General features: G+C 32.7%; 1 protein-coding gene and 1 long non-coding RNA gene across 6 annotated transcripts in view; one reads left to right on the forward strand and one right to left on the reverse strand.

The window, feature by feature from the left end:
- LOC137658439 (Krueppel-like factor 6) overlaps positions 1-5,244 on the forward strand; it is a 97,858-nt gene extending 92,614 nt beyond the window's left edge. For 4 of the 5 annotated variants that reach the window (XM_068393160.1, XM_068393158.1, XM_068393156.1 and 1 more), the window contains one exon: positions 269-5,244. In XM_068393160.1, the coding sequence (XP_068249261.1) occupies positions 269-441 (173 nt within the window). In that variant the 3' untranslated portion in view covers positions 442-5,244. The remainder of the gene's footprint in view (positions 1-268) is intronic. The other variant, XR_011047330.1, reaches the window with a different exon arrangement.
- Positions 1-12,928, reverse strand: part of LOC137658440 (uncharacterized) — a 359,159-nt gene that overhangs the window by 12,327 nt on the left and 333,904 nt on the right. The window lies entirely within an intron of this gene.

Here is a 12,928-nt window from a genome sequence, read left to right on the forward strand (position 1 = left end):
AACAGCCTTCCTCTTGTCATTTATTTAAGGAAATCCCCATCTTGTCATTTTTTTTTCAGGAAAATCCTCATCTTGCCATTATTTTTATAGTTTAACTTTCTAGGGCTAATAAAATTCTGGCGTTAAGAATGGTGACTCATTTTCTCTTATGGGCTGTTGGTATTTTTTCTTATTTTCTTATATGGTTTCCTGTTATTCTTTACCTATTTTCTTATTTTTGTTTGCTGCTAATCACACCTAACGATTTACCTATGTTTCACCCCCGCAGGCGAAAAACCCTACCAGTGTACCTGGGACGGATGCATGTGGAGGTTCGCGAGATCGGACGAACTAACGCGTCACTATCGAAAACACACCGGCCAGAAACCCTTCAAGTGCCAACTGTGCCAGAGGTCGTTTTCGCGATCTGACCACCTGTCACTCCACATGAAGAGGCACTGAAGTACCCTCTCAACTTCTCTGATGAAGTCAAATCTTGAACTCTAAACTAACACAGTGAAGAAGATAAAAACTTTAGTGCCAAGTGTATAACTCGATAGTGGGGGATAAGGAAAGGAAAACATTATAAGTCTCCTTTTAATGTATCGGAGCTTTAAGTTTTTTTTTAACAATTAGTCGTTGGTGGTGACCGTTGCTGTCTTCGCCATTACAACCAAAACAAATATACTTTATATCTTTATCATGTCTCCTTTTCTTTCCCACTTTCTCCGAGGAGGGAAACGTACAAATAATCTGTTTTTTCAAGAAAAATATATTCACATGGTGGTGTGTTTATATGAATGGGAAACAGATAGGAATCACCCCCTCCCCCCCTCTACCCATGTTTCATGGGTTTATATTTTTCGACGGATTCAAGATAAGTGTATCTTGAGGTCCTCAGATGAAGAACAACAAAAATAACAACAGTACCAACGTTGGTCTTCCAGTCCTCCCCCCCCCCTCCTTTTCAAGATGTCCCCCACCCCCCATTTTCAAGATCTACAAAGAATCCTGCGCGTCCTCCAAAGCGCCTGGAAGATTTTGAGTCGTCAGTTTTTACCTAACGGTTTAAATAAAAATCCTATCGAAGGTCGTGAAAAAATCTTCGGTCATATACTGTACAGTAATATATGTTTAACTTAGAAAAAAATACATATTGTCGCCTTGATGTGTGAAAATGACTGATCTTTTGTAACTCTGTGGTATCACTAGTGATAGTGTGTGTGTGAATGGAAAGATGATGTAACAAGAAAAAAAAACAAATTTTTGGACCATAGAGGAGGGAATGTAAAAAAAAAAAAAAAAATTGTAAATTGACTATCTGCTACAAATCGGACTCTCTAAGGATCGTTTTAGAGAGACCGTGAGTTAAAGCAAGCTTTTTGTTTTGTACCTTACGAGTACATAGCAAGTAACTCTTCGTTCCATGCAAGACAATATATAAATATATATTATATATTCCGACATTATACACTGAACCGCTGTCTTCCAAATGCCTTGTGACTTACCATAGAGAGTGTATTTTAATTTCTCGAGAGAGTGAATTGCTCCATATTCGTCAACTATTGGAGTTACGAATACTAACCTTTTGAAAAAGAAAACATATTGTTTAAGTCTGCATTATTGGCAAAATAAAAAAGATTAGGCCTGTGACGTCTCATTTTTTTCGTAAAAGATGAGGTAGTTTTTGTTAATGTTTTTTACGCTTGAAACATTAAAAAAAATTTAAAAGGTGTTACTATTTGTCTGCATATTGGCAAAAAAGATTAGGCCTGTGACGTCTCAACTTTTCGTAAAAGATGAGGTAGTTTTTGTTAATGTTTTTTACTCTTGAAACATTAAAAAAAATTAAAAAGGTGATGCTATTTGTCTGTAAATTGGCAAAAAAGATTAGGCCTGTGACGTCTCATGTTTTTCGTAAAAGATGAGGTAATTTTTGTTAATGTTTTTTACGCTTGAAACATTAAAAAAAATTAAAAAGGTGATACTATTTGTAAGCACAAATAGATAAAAAAAAAACCAGTGCATGTAGTAGTCTTCCAACTTCCTTGTGATGGAAACGGTGTTATAAAACTTATATATACGAGATCTTCCATAGCTGAGCTAACGAGCCCGTAAAGTAGCCTTGGCCGATTCACCCAATTTCCTCGTGCTTCTGTTTGCACTAAGTCAATAAAAATTAAACAGTTTTAATATATTTTATCATTATTAATTATAATAAATAAGCATTTCATAAATTATTATAATTAGATTTATATCAACAATTAACAAGACAGATATTTCCTTAGCGATTGTAAAAAGTCACTTCTTTTATCTGTCAAATAGAAGTGTGAGGAACATTTTTTTTTCTAATTTTTCTTTTGTCTGGTGAATCTGCCTAGAATTCGGTTAGGGACCACTGGATTACGGGCCCTCGTTGAAGCCTTTTGCTCGATGTAGGTAGAATTATATTCAACAAAAATAAAAAATACTTTCTCTCCAACAATTGTATATGTTTAGAAAGAATAAATCAAAAGAACTGTGATTTCTCTCACTGTACTTATATCTCTTTGTTTGTCTGAATCATTCATTAAAAAGGAAAAAATAAAAAAAGCCCGCTAGGGGTATATGATATATGTATAGTACAAAACATTAGCCAGAAAGAACCTATTCAGTTCGCATTTTTTTTTCTTTGAAACGGCAAATTTACATTATTATTATTACTCTGTCCGGTTTCCTTCGTTAACACCCAAATACTTGCCATGATATCAAATATAATCTCTTCTAAGTTCCTCCCAAATAACTGGACAAATATATATTCCAGCTTAGTTCGTCGATCAAGAAAAACTGTAAACAAAACTAAGGAATTGAACTAACTTCTTCATAAGTTCTTCAGCAGAGACGATTTGAAAGAGGCTCTGAACACCCCGATCACGACTTTTACTATCTTCACCTCACAATGTCACGAATTGATATATAAAACTATTTCCATGTTCTCTCACGTCTGTCATTAATCCGTCCCCCTTCCCATATCACTCAAAAAACACTACTTGTGCAAGTGCTTCGTCGTCACATACACACTTATGGACTGACATTCCAGACTTCTTGATGAAGAGCGTATGGATTTTAAAAATTGTCACTTTGCTCTGGCATTTGTCATAGAAATCACAATTTCTTCCAGTTTTTAGAATTTCAATTATGGTAAAATCATGGTTTAGATATTCTCTCTTAAATACCCTCGTAACATTCAGTCATGTGTTTTAAGTTTTCATTTTTATGTGTACAGGCAGCTAGAACTTTGTCTTTTCTTGCTCTAGGGAAAAATTGCGATGGCAACTATTGAACATCCACATCATGCTCTCTCCTATTTTCCTGCAATTTATAATTACTCCTTCCACTGTCCTTTTTATTGTATACTATGTATATTTGTCACAACTTCTAATGTAACGAGTTTTAATTTAATTTTACACTCATATATACCGATTAAGTGAGGTGATCATTTCAATGTTTGCAAAATATGCTGATAACATCTTCCTTACGGCGCATGTCCTAAGCATGTATAAGTTTGCCTACAGTTTACAGACAATTCCTTTGTCGTGCACACTGATTTAGCCGCATAGATTGGTAATATACCACAGCTTCCTACTTCAACTTGTAGTGAATTCTTGAAATAGAAGAGTTGAATTGATCTTTCCCCTATGGAAAAGAACCCGTTTCTAAGAGAGACATTGACAATAAGACAATAGCCCAAATACTGGGCCTTTGTACTGATGATTTAAATATCTTAGTCAAGAGTTTTAAACGTGATAGGGTTTTTAGCTTGCAATTTACAGATGTTACCAGGAAGTGTATAGCAGTCAAGGATGTTTTCACGAGTTAGATAAAGCTTTAAAAGAACAAAAATATGGAGTTGAGCGCAGATGGTCTCAAGAATTTAAGTGTTTCTAAGATTACAAAGAATAAGTTCCGGGAAGTGGGAAATCTCTTTTTGAAGATTACGCTCTGTAAAAAGTCTTCGTACCCAAAAAATAAAAAAGAATTGGCAAAACCAAATTTTTAGGCCAATTAAAATTCATTAAATCCCTTTTGTATAAAATTGTTCAAGAACGAAAAAAATGAGATATTGAAGAGTGGTTTAAGACCATTTTGAATAACGGTCTGGCCATTTAAGACCGAGCGATTAGTAATCATTAAATGACATTTTTAATAACGTTTCGGGAAGACCCTCAAAAGCCCATAAAAAAAATCACATGTTTTTGAGGAGATTTTCCAAGGCCTAATTTTATATGCAATAGTCATTTCGAAAATCTGTAATGTGACAGGGACTTTTTACTGAAAGCGGACTTTTTAAAAGATTGCAGTAAGCTGTTCCTTAAAAAAAGGACATTTATCGAATGTGTTTTTGGCAAGTATTTCGGCATGAGCGAAGGCAGACTATTTTCCCTTCAAAGGCACAAACGTTCTTGAGAGCAATAGCCGTTTAAATAGTCAAGATGGTAAAAAAAATAGCTATACTGAGAAACCATAGTTTTATTGAGAGCCATTTTATGTGAATTTGTGTCGTTAGAGTAAAAATGACTGTTCCAACAATATTCAGACAATAACTGTTTGCAACTTGTCCTCGCCCGTGTATGTTTGTTTCTGCTGTGGATAAGGGATGCCGTCGTTTAAAGGGGTCGGTGACCCATACCAAGTTGTTCATGTTCTATTTTCATATATTATTTGTCCTAATATATTTTTTATTCCTTTAAAATGTATCGATGAATTTCAGATATATTTTATCATCGGAAAAAAATTTCTTTTATATCATTTTTTTTTCAATGTGAAAACTATTTTCATATTATTTGTCCTAATATATTTTTTTATTCCTTAAAATGTATCAATGAATTTCAGATATATTTTATCATCGGAAAAATTTTTTTTTTTTATTTTTTTTCCCACTATGAAAATTTCTCTATATCAAGTGTATATATAATCATAACTTATCAAGGAGTGAAGTGCCAAGCATATGGCGCCTTTGGAGAGAGAAAGAGTGAAATAGAGAGAGAGAGAGAGAGAGCACAGTGCTCGCGGCGTGCATCTTAAAAAAAAAAAGTCAATTTTTGCTTGCACTTGCCAAAACAATTCCAAGTCTTCCTGTACGGTTAGTTTTAAACAAAAGTAGGTAATGGAATTATGTTTGATGTTATGTGCTGAATAGAAAATCTTGTCATCTTAGGGCATTTTTCCCCCAACTTTAATTGTGAGAGTTTGACGTATCAGAAAACCTGGTGTGTAATAGAAAAACTACATTTTTTTAAGGTATGAAATGTACCTAAATACCAAAACTTTATATATATATGTATTTGGAATGATGGCATCCATTTTTTCATTTTATTTTAATTTCTTTAAATGACTTTTACTTCCAACTCTTCCGCTTAATAGCCTTTCTGAGATTTTTTAGTATTGTTTCTCATTCCGTTCTGTAAAGATATAAGTAATGTCTTATTTTGAGCTCTATTTCTGATTGTTCCCCGTCCTATGCTAATAATTATTCTCATGCATTATTCTTCTTGTACTTTGTTTCTTGTAGTAATGTGTTTCCTCTTCTACAATTGCCAGTAATGGTTCTAATTCTGTTTCTTGAAGTAATGTGTTTCCTCTTCTACAATTGCCAGTAATGGTTCTAATTCTGTTTCTTGTAGTAATGTGTTTCCTCTTTTACAATTGCCAGTAATGGTTCTAATTCTATGTACTATCTTCTTGTAATGTGTTTCCTCTTCTACAATTGCCAGTAATGGTTCTAATTCTGTTCCTTGAAGTAATGTGTTTCCTCTTCTACAATTGCCAGTAATGGTTCTAATTCTGTTCCTTGAAGTAATGTGTTTCCTCTTCTACAATTGCCAGTAATGGTTCTAATTCTGTTCCTTGAAGTAATGTGTTTCCTCTTCTACAATTGCCAGTAATGGTTCTAATTCTGCTCCTTGAAGTAATGTGTTTCCTCTTCTACAACTGCCAGTAATGGTTCTAATTCTGTTTCTTGTAGTAATGTGTTTCCTCTTTTACAATTGCCAGTAATGGTTCTAATTCTATGTACTATCTTCTTGTAATGTGTTTCCTCTTCTACAATTGCCAGTAATGGTTCTAATTCTGTTCCTTGAAGTAATGTGTTTCCTCTTCTACAACTGCCAGTAATGGTTCTAATTCTGTTCCTTGAAGTAATGTGTTTCCTCTTCTACAACTGCCAGTAATGGTTCTAATTCTGTTTCTTGAAGTAATGTGTTTCCTCATCTACAATTCCCAGTAATGGTTCTAATTCTATGTACTATATTAGCGCTGTGTTGCTAATCCATGGCTCTATCAATAATATTACAGTGTTTATACTGAAGTCTTTAGTTTTCCTTATATGCTATTACGTGTAATACTTTGTGTAAGCATTAATCATTTCAAAGCTATGCTATACCTGCCAGATATTTTCTCATTATATACAATACCTATCCATCTATGTAATATCATGCTCAGCTATACATCTACTGGTATCTATAGTCATTTTTTTAATGAGGCGCATTTTCACTGACTCGCAATGGTGCCCTTTTAGCTCGGAATAAAAGTTTCCTAACCGCTGATTGGTTAGAATTATTTTGTCTAACCAATCAGGGATTAGGAAACTTTTCCGAGCTAAAAGGGCACTCCTGCGAGTCAGTGCAAATGCGCCTCATTAAAAGAAATTGACTATAATTTCTAACTTCAACTTGAACGTTTTCTTTCGATATCTCCTTCGGAAACGTTAGTCGTTTTTACGTTCAGAAACTGTGGAGAAAACAGAGCTCAACAGCCTTGTGATCTACTTATTAAAAAATTGCATATGCATATCAGGGCTTTTTATCAGAAAATAATTGTAGTTAGTGAATATGTAGAAAATTCATGGTCATGGGTTTTTTTTTCGGAGAGGGAAATTCAAGAATTAAAAAAAAAAGGGAATTAGTGTGTATATAATAATCTCAAGGGAGTGCTCTTTATATGCATACCCGTACTCATTACAATAACATGTTTTTAAGCATCGTTTATTAATTATTCCTCCAGAACTTGAAACGATTATGAATATTGAAACGATTATGAATATTAAAATATTTTACAAATGTAGGATCTGATTTTTTTTTTCTACAGAAACATCTCTTAAAAATTTTTCGTAGACATATTTGACAACTTGAAGTTTAGAATGACAATTTCGATTTTTAACAGAGTTTTTTAGTTCACAGAAATTTAGATTTATACTAAAACTTGGCTTAGACATATTTGTCAACTTCAAGTTTAGAATGACAATTTCGATTTTTAACATAATTTTTTAGTTTATAGAAATTTTAGATTTATACTAAAACTTGGCTTAGACATATTTGTCAACTTCAAGTTTAGAATGACAATTTCGATTTTTAACATAATTTTTTAGTTTATAGAAATTTTAGATTTATACTAAAACTTGGCTAACGTCAAAAACACTAAAGTAATGGAACGCATTACTAGTTTTCCGACTTTCTCTTTCTTTTTATATTTATCATTTCTATTCTAATTGTCATCCTCTCCTCTCCTTTCAATTACGCCTTTGCCTATTTTCTACTATCAATTCCTTCCCCATTTACTAACCAATTAAATCTCCCTGCAAGTCATTTTTCCTATGTATCTCCTTGATATACTATTTTTGTTATTAATCTGGAGAAGATAACATTCCTCTCTTAATTCCTATGTAATTCCTATATATGTTTTATATATATATTTAATCTTATGTAGAAACCTAAAGGGCATTCCTTCCTTTACTTACCATTCCAGTCTAATAACAACATTCACATTTACGTTAAGTTTGAGTAACATTAATATGTAGCAATCCCCAATGTCTGTTTAAATCGTGTAATTGATACATAGATGTTATGAATTCTTTATAATATATAAATGATGAAGTAACTTAATTTTTTTTTTTCATGTTTGAGGAATGTATATTCTTGTAAATACTGTTGTAAATATTGTGGAAATTTTTCGTAGTCTTGTAAATAAAGTGTATTGTTGACGTCAAAGGTTTTTTCATATCCTTATTTAGTTAAAGTCGTTAAGGAAATTGATTGTCAACCAGCAGCAAGTTAATGGAATACCATCTTCTGAGACAAATATTAGTCTGGATATCACTCTATTAAAAGAGTCGAAAATGTTAGTCTGAATATCACCTTATTAAGATGGTCGACAATATTAGTCTGGATATCACCCTGTTAAGAGGGTCGACAATGTTAGTCTGGATATCACCATATTAAAAGGGTCGACAATGTTTGTCTGGATATCACCCTATTAAGATGGTCGAAAATGTTAGTCTGGATATCACCCTGTCAAGAGGGTCGACAATGTTAGTCTGGATATCACGCTATTAAGAGGGTCGACAATGTTAGTTTGGTATCACCATATGAAGAGGGTCGACTATGTTAGTCTGGATATCACCATATTAAAAGGGTCAACAATGTTAGTCTGAATATCACCCTATTAAGAGGGTCGAAAATGTTAGTCTGGATATCACTATATGAAAGGGGTCGACAATGTTAGTCTGGATATCACCCTATTAAGAGGGTCGACAATGTTCTGGATATCACCCTACCAAGGGGGTCGACAATCTTAGTCTGGATATCGCCCTATTAAGAAGGTCGACAATGTTATTCTGGATATCACTTTACTAAGAATCGAGTGGCCCTATATAAGAACATCGGTCATAACTAGGAGCTTTTAGTTTACTTTAAAAAATATATTTTGAAGGTACTTTAGATATCCACCTATCACCGACAATAATTCTCTTATAATCCTAAAAACCGTATTAAGAAATTATTTGACCTTCAGATTGAATTAAAATAATTCAAGAGGTATTTAATATTATAATTTAAAAATGGAAAATGTACATCACACTATTAAGACATTGACCCTTAAGAATTAATTTTCTACATTATCCCCTGATTTTCTAGAAAATAGTTACCACCTATCAAAGAGACTAGCCATCTAGCTTTTCTGCAAGTGATATAAATAGAAAAAATGATTTGAGGGGGACGGTTATGCTATCAAATGGCAAATTTGTAGGATGTCATATCTGGCTGTCAAATAAATGCGTTATTATTATATTCTATATATTGATTAGGAGGATCAACCCAAATAAATCTGCTGTAAATCTTTTTAAACGATAAGCTGGTGGGTGATGTTTTATTGCAGTACTGATATTAATGAAAAAATGGTAATGTGTTCTTGTAAAACTGTGATTAATGACTAAAGGGTGAAGTGCCCTTGGAGTACTGATCAGAAAAAAAATGGCAAACTAAATAAATAAATAAATATACAAATAACTAAATGCATAAATAAATGAATAAACAAATAAATAACTTAATAACTAAATGAATGTGCACTTTGATACTGGAGTAAAAACCAAGGGAAAAGGTAATGTGCTCTTAAAGTAAAGAACTCTAAAGAAAAAAGTTTAATGTATCCTTGAAGTGCTGATATCAAAAGAAAAAAAAAACAATGCCATCATAATACAGTACTGAAATCAACGGGAATATGCCCCTGGAGTATTAATATCAGGGGAAAAAGGGAAATAAAAAGGTAAAAGGCCAATGTACAGTTAAAGTACTAAAATCGAAAGAAAAAAAGCAATGTGCCATTAGAATACAATAATGAAATCAAGGTAAAAAGGGAAATATGTCCTTGGAATATTAAAATCAAGGAATAAGGCATTACAAAAATAAGGTCTATGTACCCTTGAAGTACTGAAATCAAAAGAAAAAAAAAAAAACAATGGCATTAGAATAAAGGGAAATATGCCCTTGGAGTATTAAAATCAAGGAAATCTAAAAGAAAGAGGGCAATGTACGCGTAAAGTACTGAAATCAAAAGAAAAAAAGAAACGTGCTATTAGAATACAGTAATGAAATCAAGGTAAAAGGGAAATATGCCCTTAGAGTACTAAAATAAAGGAAAAGAGGTAATGTGCCCTTGGAATACTGAAATCGAAGAAAAAAAGGTCATTGTGCCTTTGGAGTACTGAAATCAAAACAAAATTATTAATGTGCCCTTTGGGTGCTAGAGTCAAAGAAAATTGGCAACGTGCCATTGGGCACTGGAATCAGTGAAAAAGGGCATCTTGCCTTCATAGTAGCAAAATCAAGAAAAAAAAAAGGTAATGTGCCCTTGGAGTAATGAAATCAAAACAAAAACGGGCAAGTGCCTTAGTGAAGTGAAATCAAAGAAAAGGGGTAATGAGCACTTGAAGTACTGATATCGAAAGATGAAAAGGGCATTGCACCCTTCGAGTATTGAAATCAAGACAAAAAGGGTAATTTGTGCCCTTGGAATACTAAAGTCAAAAGGAAAAAAGGCCAATGACCCCTTGAATTACTGAAATATGTTAGAATTGAAGAATGAAATTAACGCAAAATTTATGTGTTAATCTGTTTAACCATCGTTCCCACAATATTTTGTCAACACAGCAAATTGTACCAGTAAATATTGGCATTCGCTATACCTTAAAGAAAAAAGGATTGCATTGGGAGTATTTTGTGAATGAAAATGCGTACTGGTACTGGTAGCATGAATATAATAAAAGAAAAGTAAATAATCCATAAGCTATAATTCATGAAAAAAAAAAAATATACCAATTATCATCAAAGACTGCAAAGGTTCTGAACAAAGTCAATTATTCTATATAAGAGGGTAAAAGGCATCATGCCTGTAATAGTTAGCTCTAGATAGTGTCATAGGAACGATCTCTCTATATCTTATTTCATGACTTGCCACCAATAGATATCACAAGACCTAATCGTTTATACCGTAAACAAACATTGCCTTACTCCAAGAAAAGCAAAGGAATATACTTGATACTATTTCCATAATCATATTTACTCATAAGAATGTCATACTCAAGTGGACAATTGCTACTTTTTAAGATTTTGCCTTACAGAACATGTACAGCATAATCATGAATCGTTTATTTTTCCCAACGAAAGACACTGGTGGACAATTACGTTTCCAGAATGCTATGCATACTAACCACACCCTCTACCAACACAGGCTAGACACACTTCCTCCAGTATGTTCACGTAACTGCATTTGCCGTCATTGGGGAACGTTCTGAACAGCCCCAGACGTCCTTCTCCCGTCCCAACCGCGTGCCAAGGCCAACTCACACGAGTCCTTTCCACCAAATTAGCAACAAGTAGCCAATATTGGTGGCAAAACTTCAGTCGCGCATGTCCGTCACCCTGCTGCCAGTACGAGCGCCTTTGTTGCACGGGTCGGGAAGGTTGAAGAATGGATGCCGTGACCGATGTTCAACGTTCCTTCAATGGCTGCAAATGCAATTAAATGACCACACTCTTAAATATGCATTGCCTGCATTGGTGGGAATTATATATGCACCGTCTTCTCAGCGGAATATCCTCCAATTATCCTGTTGGTTGAAAATAATTAATAATTCATGATTAAGCTACACATATAGTATATTAAATATTATAGCAAAATTTATGGAAAATAACAATTATCCTTCAAATAAAACGTCTTTGAAAATATGATTACGAGATTGATAGTAAGTATTAAGTATACAGCTATGATAAAATCATAGAATTTGAGATTGCTTCTTGGAAAATAAAGGAAATGGATATTTAAGGTGAAAAATCAATTATGTAATAGTTATTAGTAACAAGATATGAATATAAGCGAAATGAAATGTTCGTTCATGTGACACCTGCTTGAGCTATAGGCTGGCTCGTACTGACAGCAAGGTGACGGACATGGGCGACTCCAGTTTTGCCACCAATATTGGTAACTTGTTTTTAATTCTGGCGGGAAAATGCCAGAATTTATAGTTTAAAATGTTTATCAATCCCTTTTTCATGACTTTATGACGCCGCCTCTAGGCGAGTCACACGTCATTTCAAAGGATTTAAATTTTATGTGAGCAGATATTTAAAATAAATTAATCCGCTCTTTGGGATAGGGTTTTAATCAATTTGTGATTAAAAACAAGGAAAGTACATTCTTTGTATATATTATTAAAATATATCTGATCTGACTTATAGAATGCCATTTATATATGAGTAGGGACTCGAGAAAAACTCACGTATCCTGTGGTAAACTAATGTAAGGAAAATACATTTCTTACACACAATGTATTTCTTTTTTTTTATCGAGTGTCCCTTTTTGACAGGATACTAACTCTATTATATACGAACAGTTACCTAGCAAAAAATAAATCCATTCTACCATAAGTGTATTATCATCATCATTATTATTAGCGTATATATGTTCTTAAAATGTATGTATGTGTTTTTAAGTGTGTGTTTGAGAAGGAAATACGATAAGTGTTAGGTCTTCCCCGTTAACATATCCTGTTTATCACTAACAGTTTCCATATCATACGTTAATAACCGTTTAACTGTACACGAAAACTGAGCCCAGTGAAGGTGCAAAAAGGTATTTTAAGCAAATTCGAACGAAAGTCGGAAGAGTCACAATTACGAAATTAATAAGAAAGCTAAAATCGTCGAACATGATATTAGACAAAGAATTCGGGTAATAAACAACAATTTAATTTTAGGCTTCCTCGTTTATATATATATATATATATATATATATATATATATATATATATATATATATATATATTATATATATATATGTATATATACATATATATATATATATATATACATATATATATATATATATATATATATATATATATATATATATATATATATGCATATATATATATATATATATATAATATATATATATATATATATATATATATATATATATATATATATATATATATATATATATATATATATATATATATATATATATATATTTCTTTTTTCTTTGCAAGGGGCGGGAGTTTGTTAATAGCGTCATTCGTTACGTTTAAATTATTTCAACACTCATCATAAATCTAATGTTTTATACCTAGGTCGGTATT

This window comes from Palaemon carinicauda, chromosome 19, assembly GCF_036898095.1.
Source record: "Palaemon carinicauda isolate YSFRI2023 chromosome 19, ASM3689809v2, whole genome shotgun sequence".
NCBI lineage: Eukaryota > Metazoa > Arthropoda > Malacostraca > Decapoda > Palaemonidae > Palaemon > Palaemon carinicauda.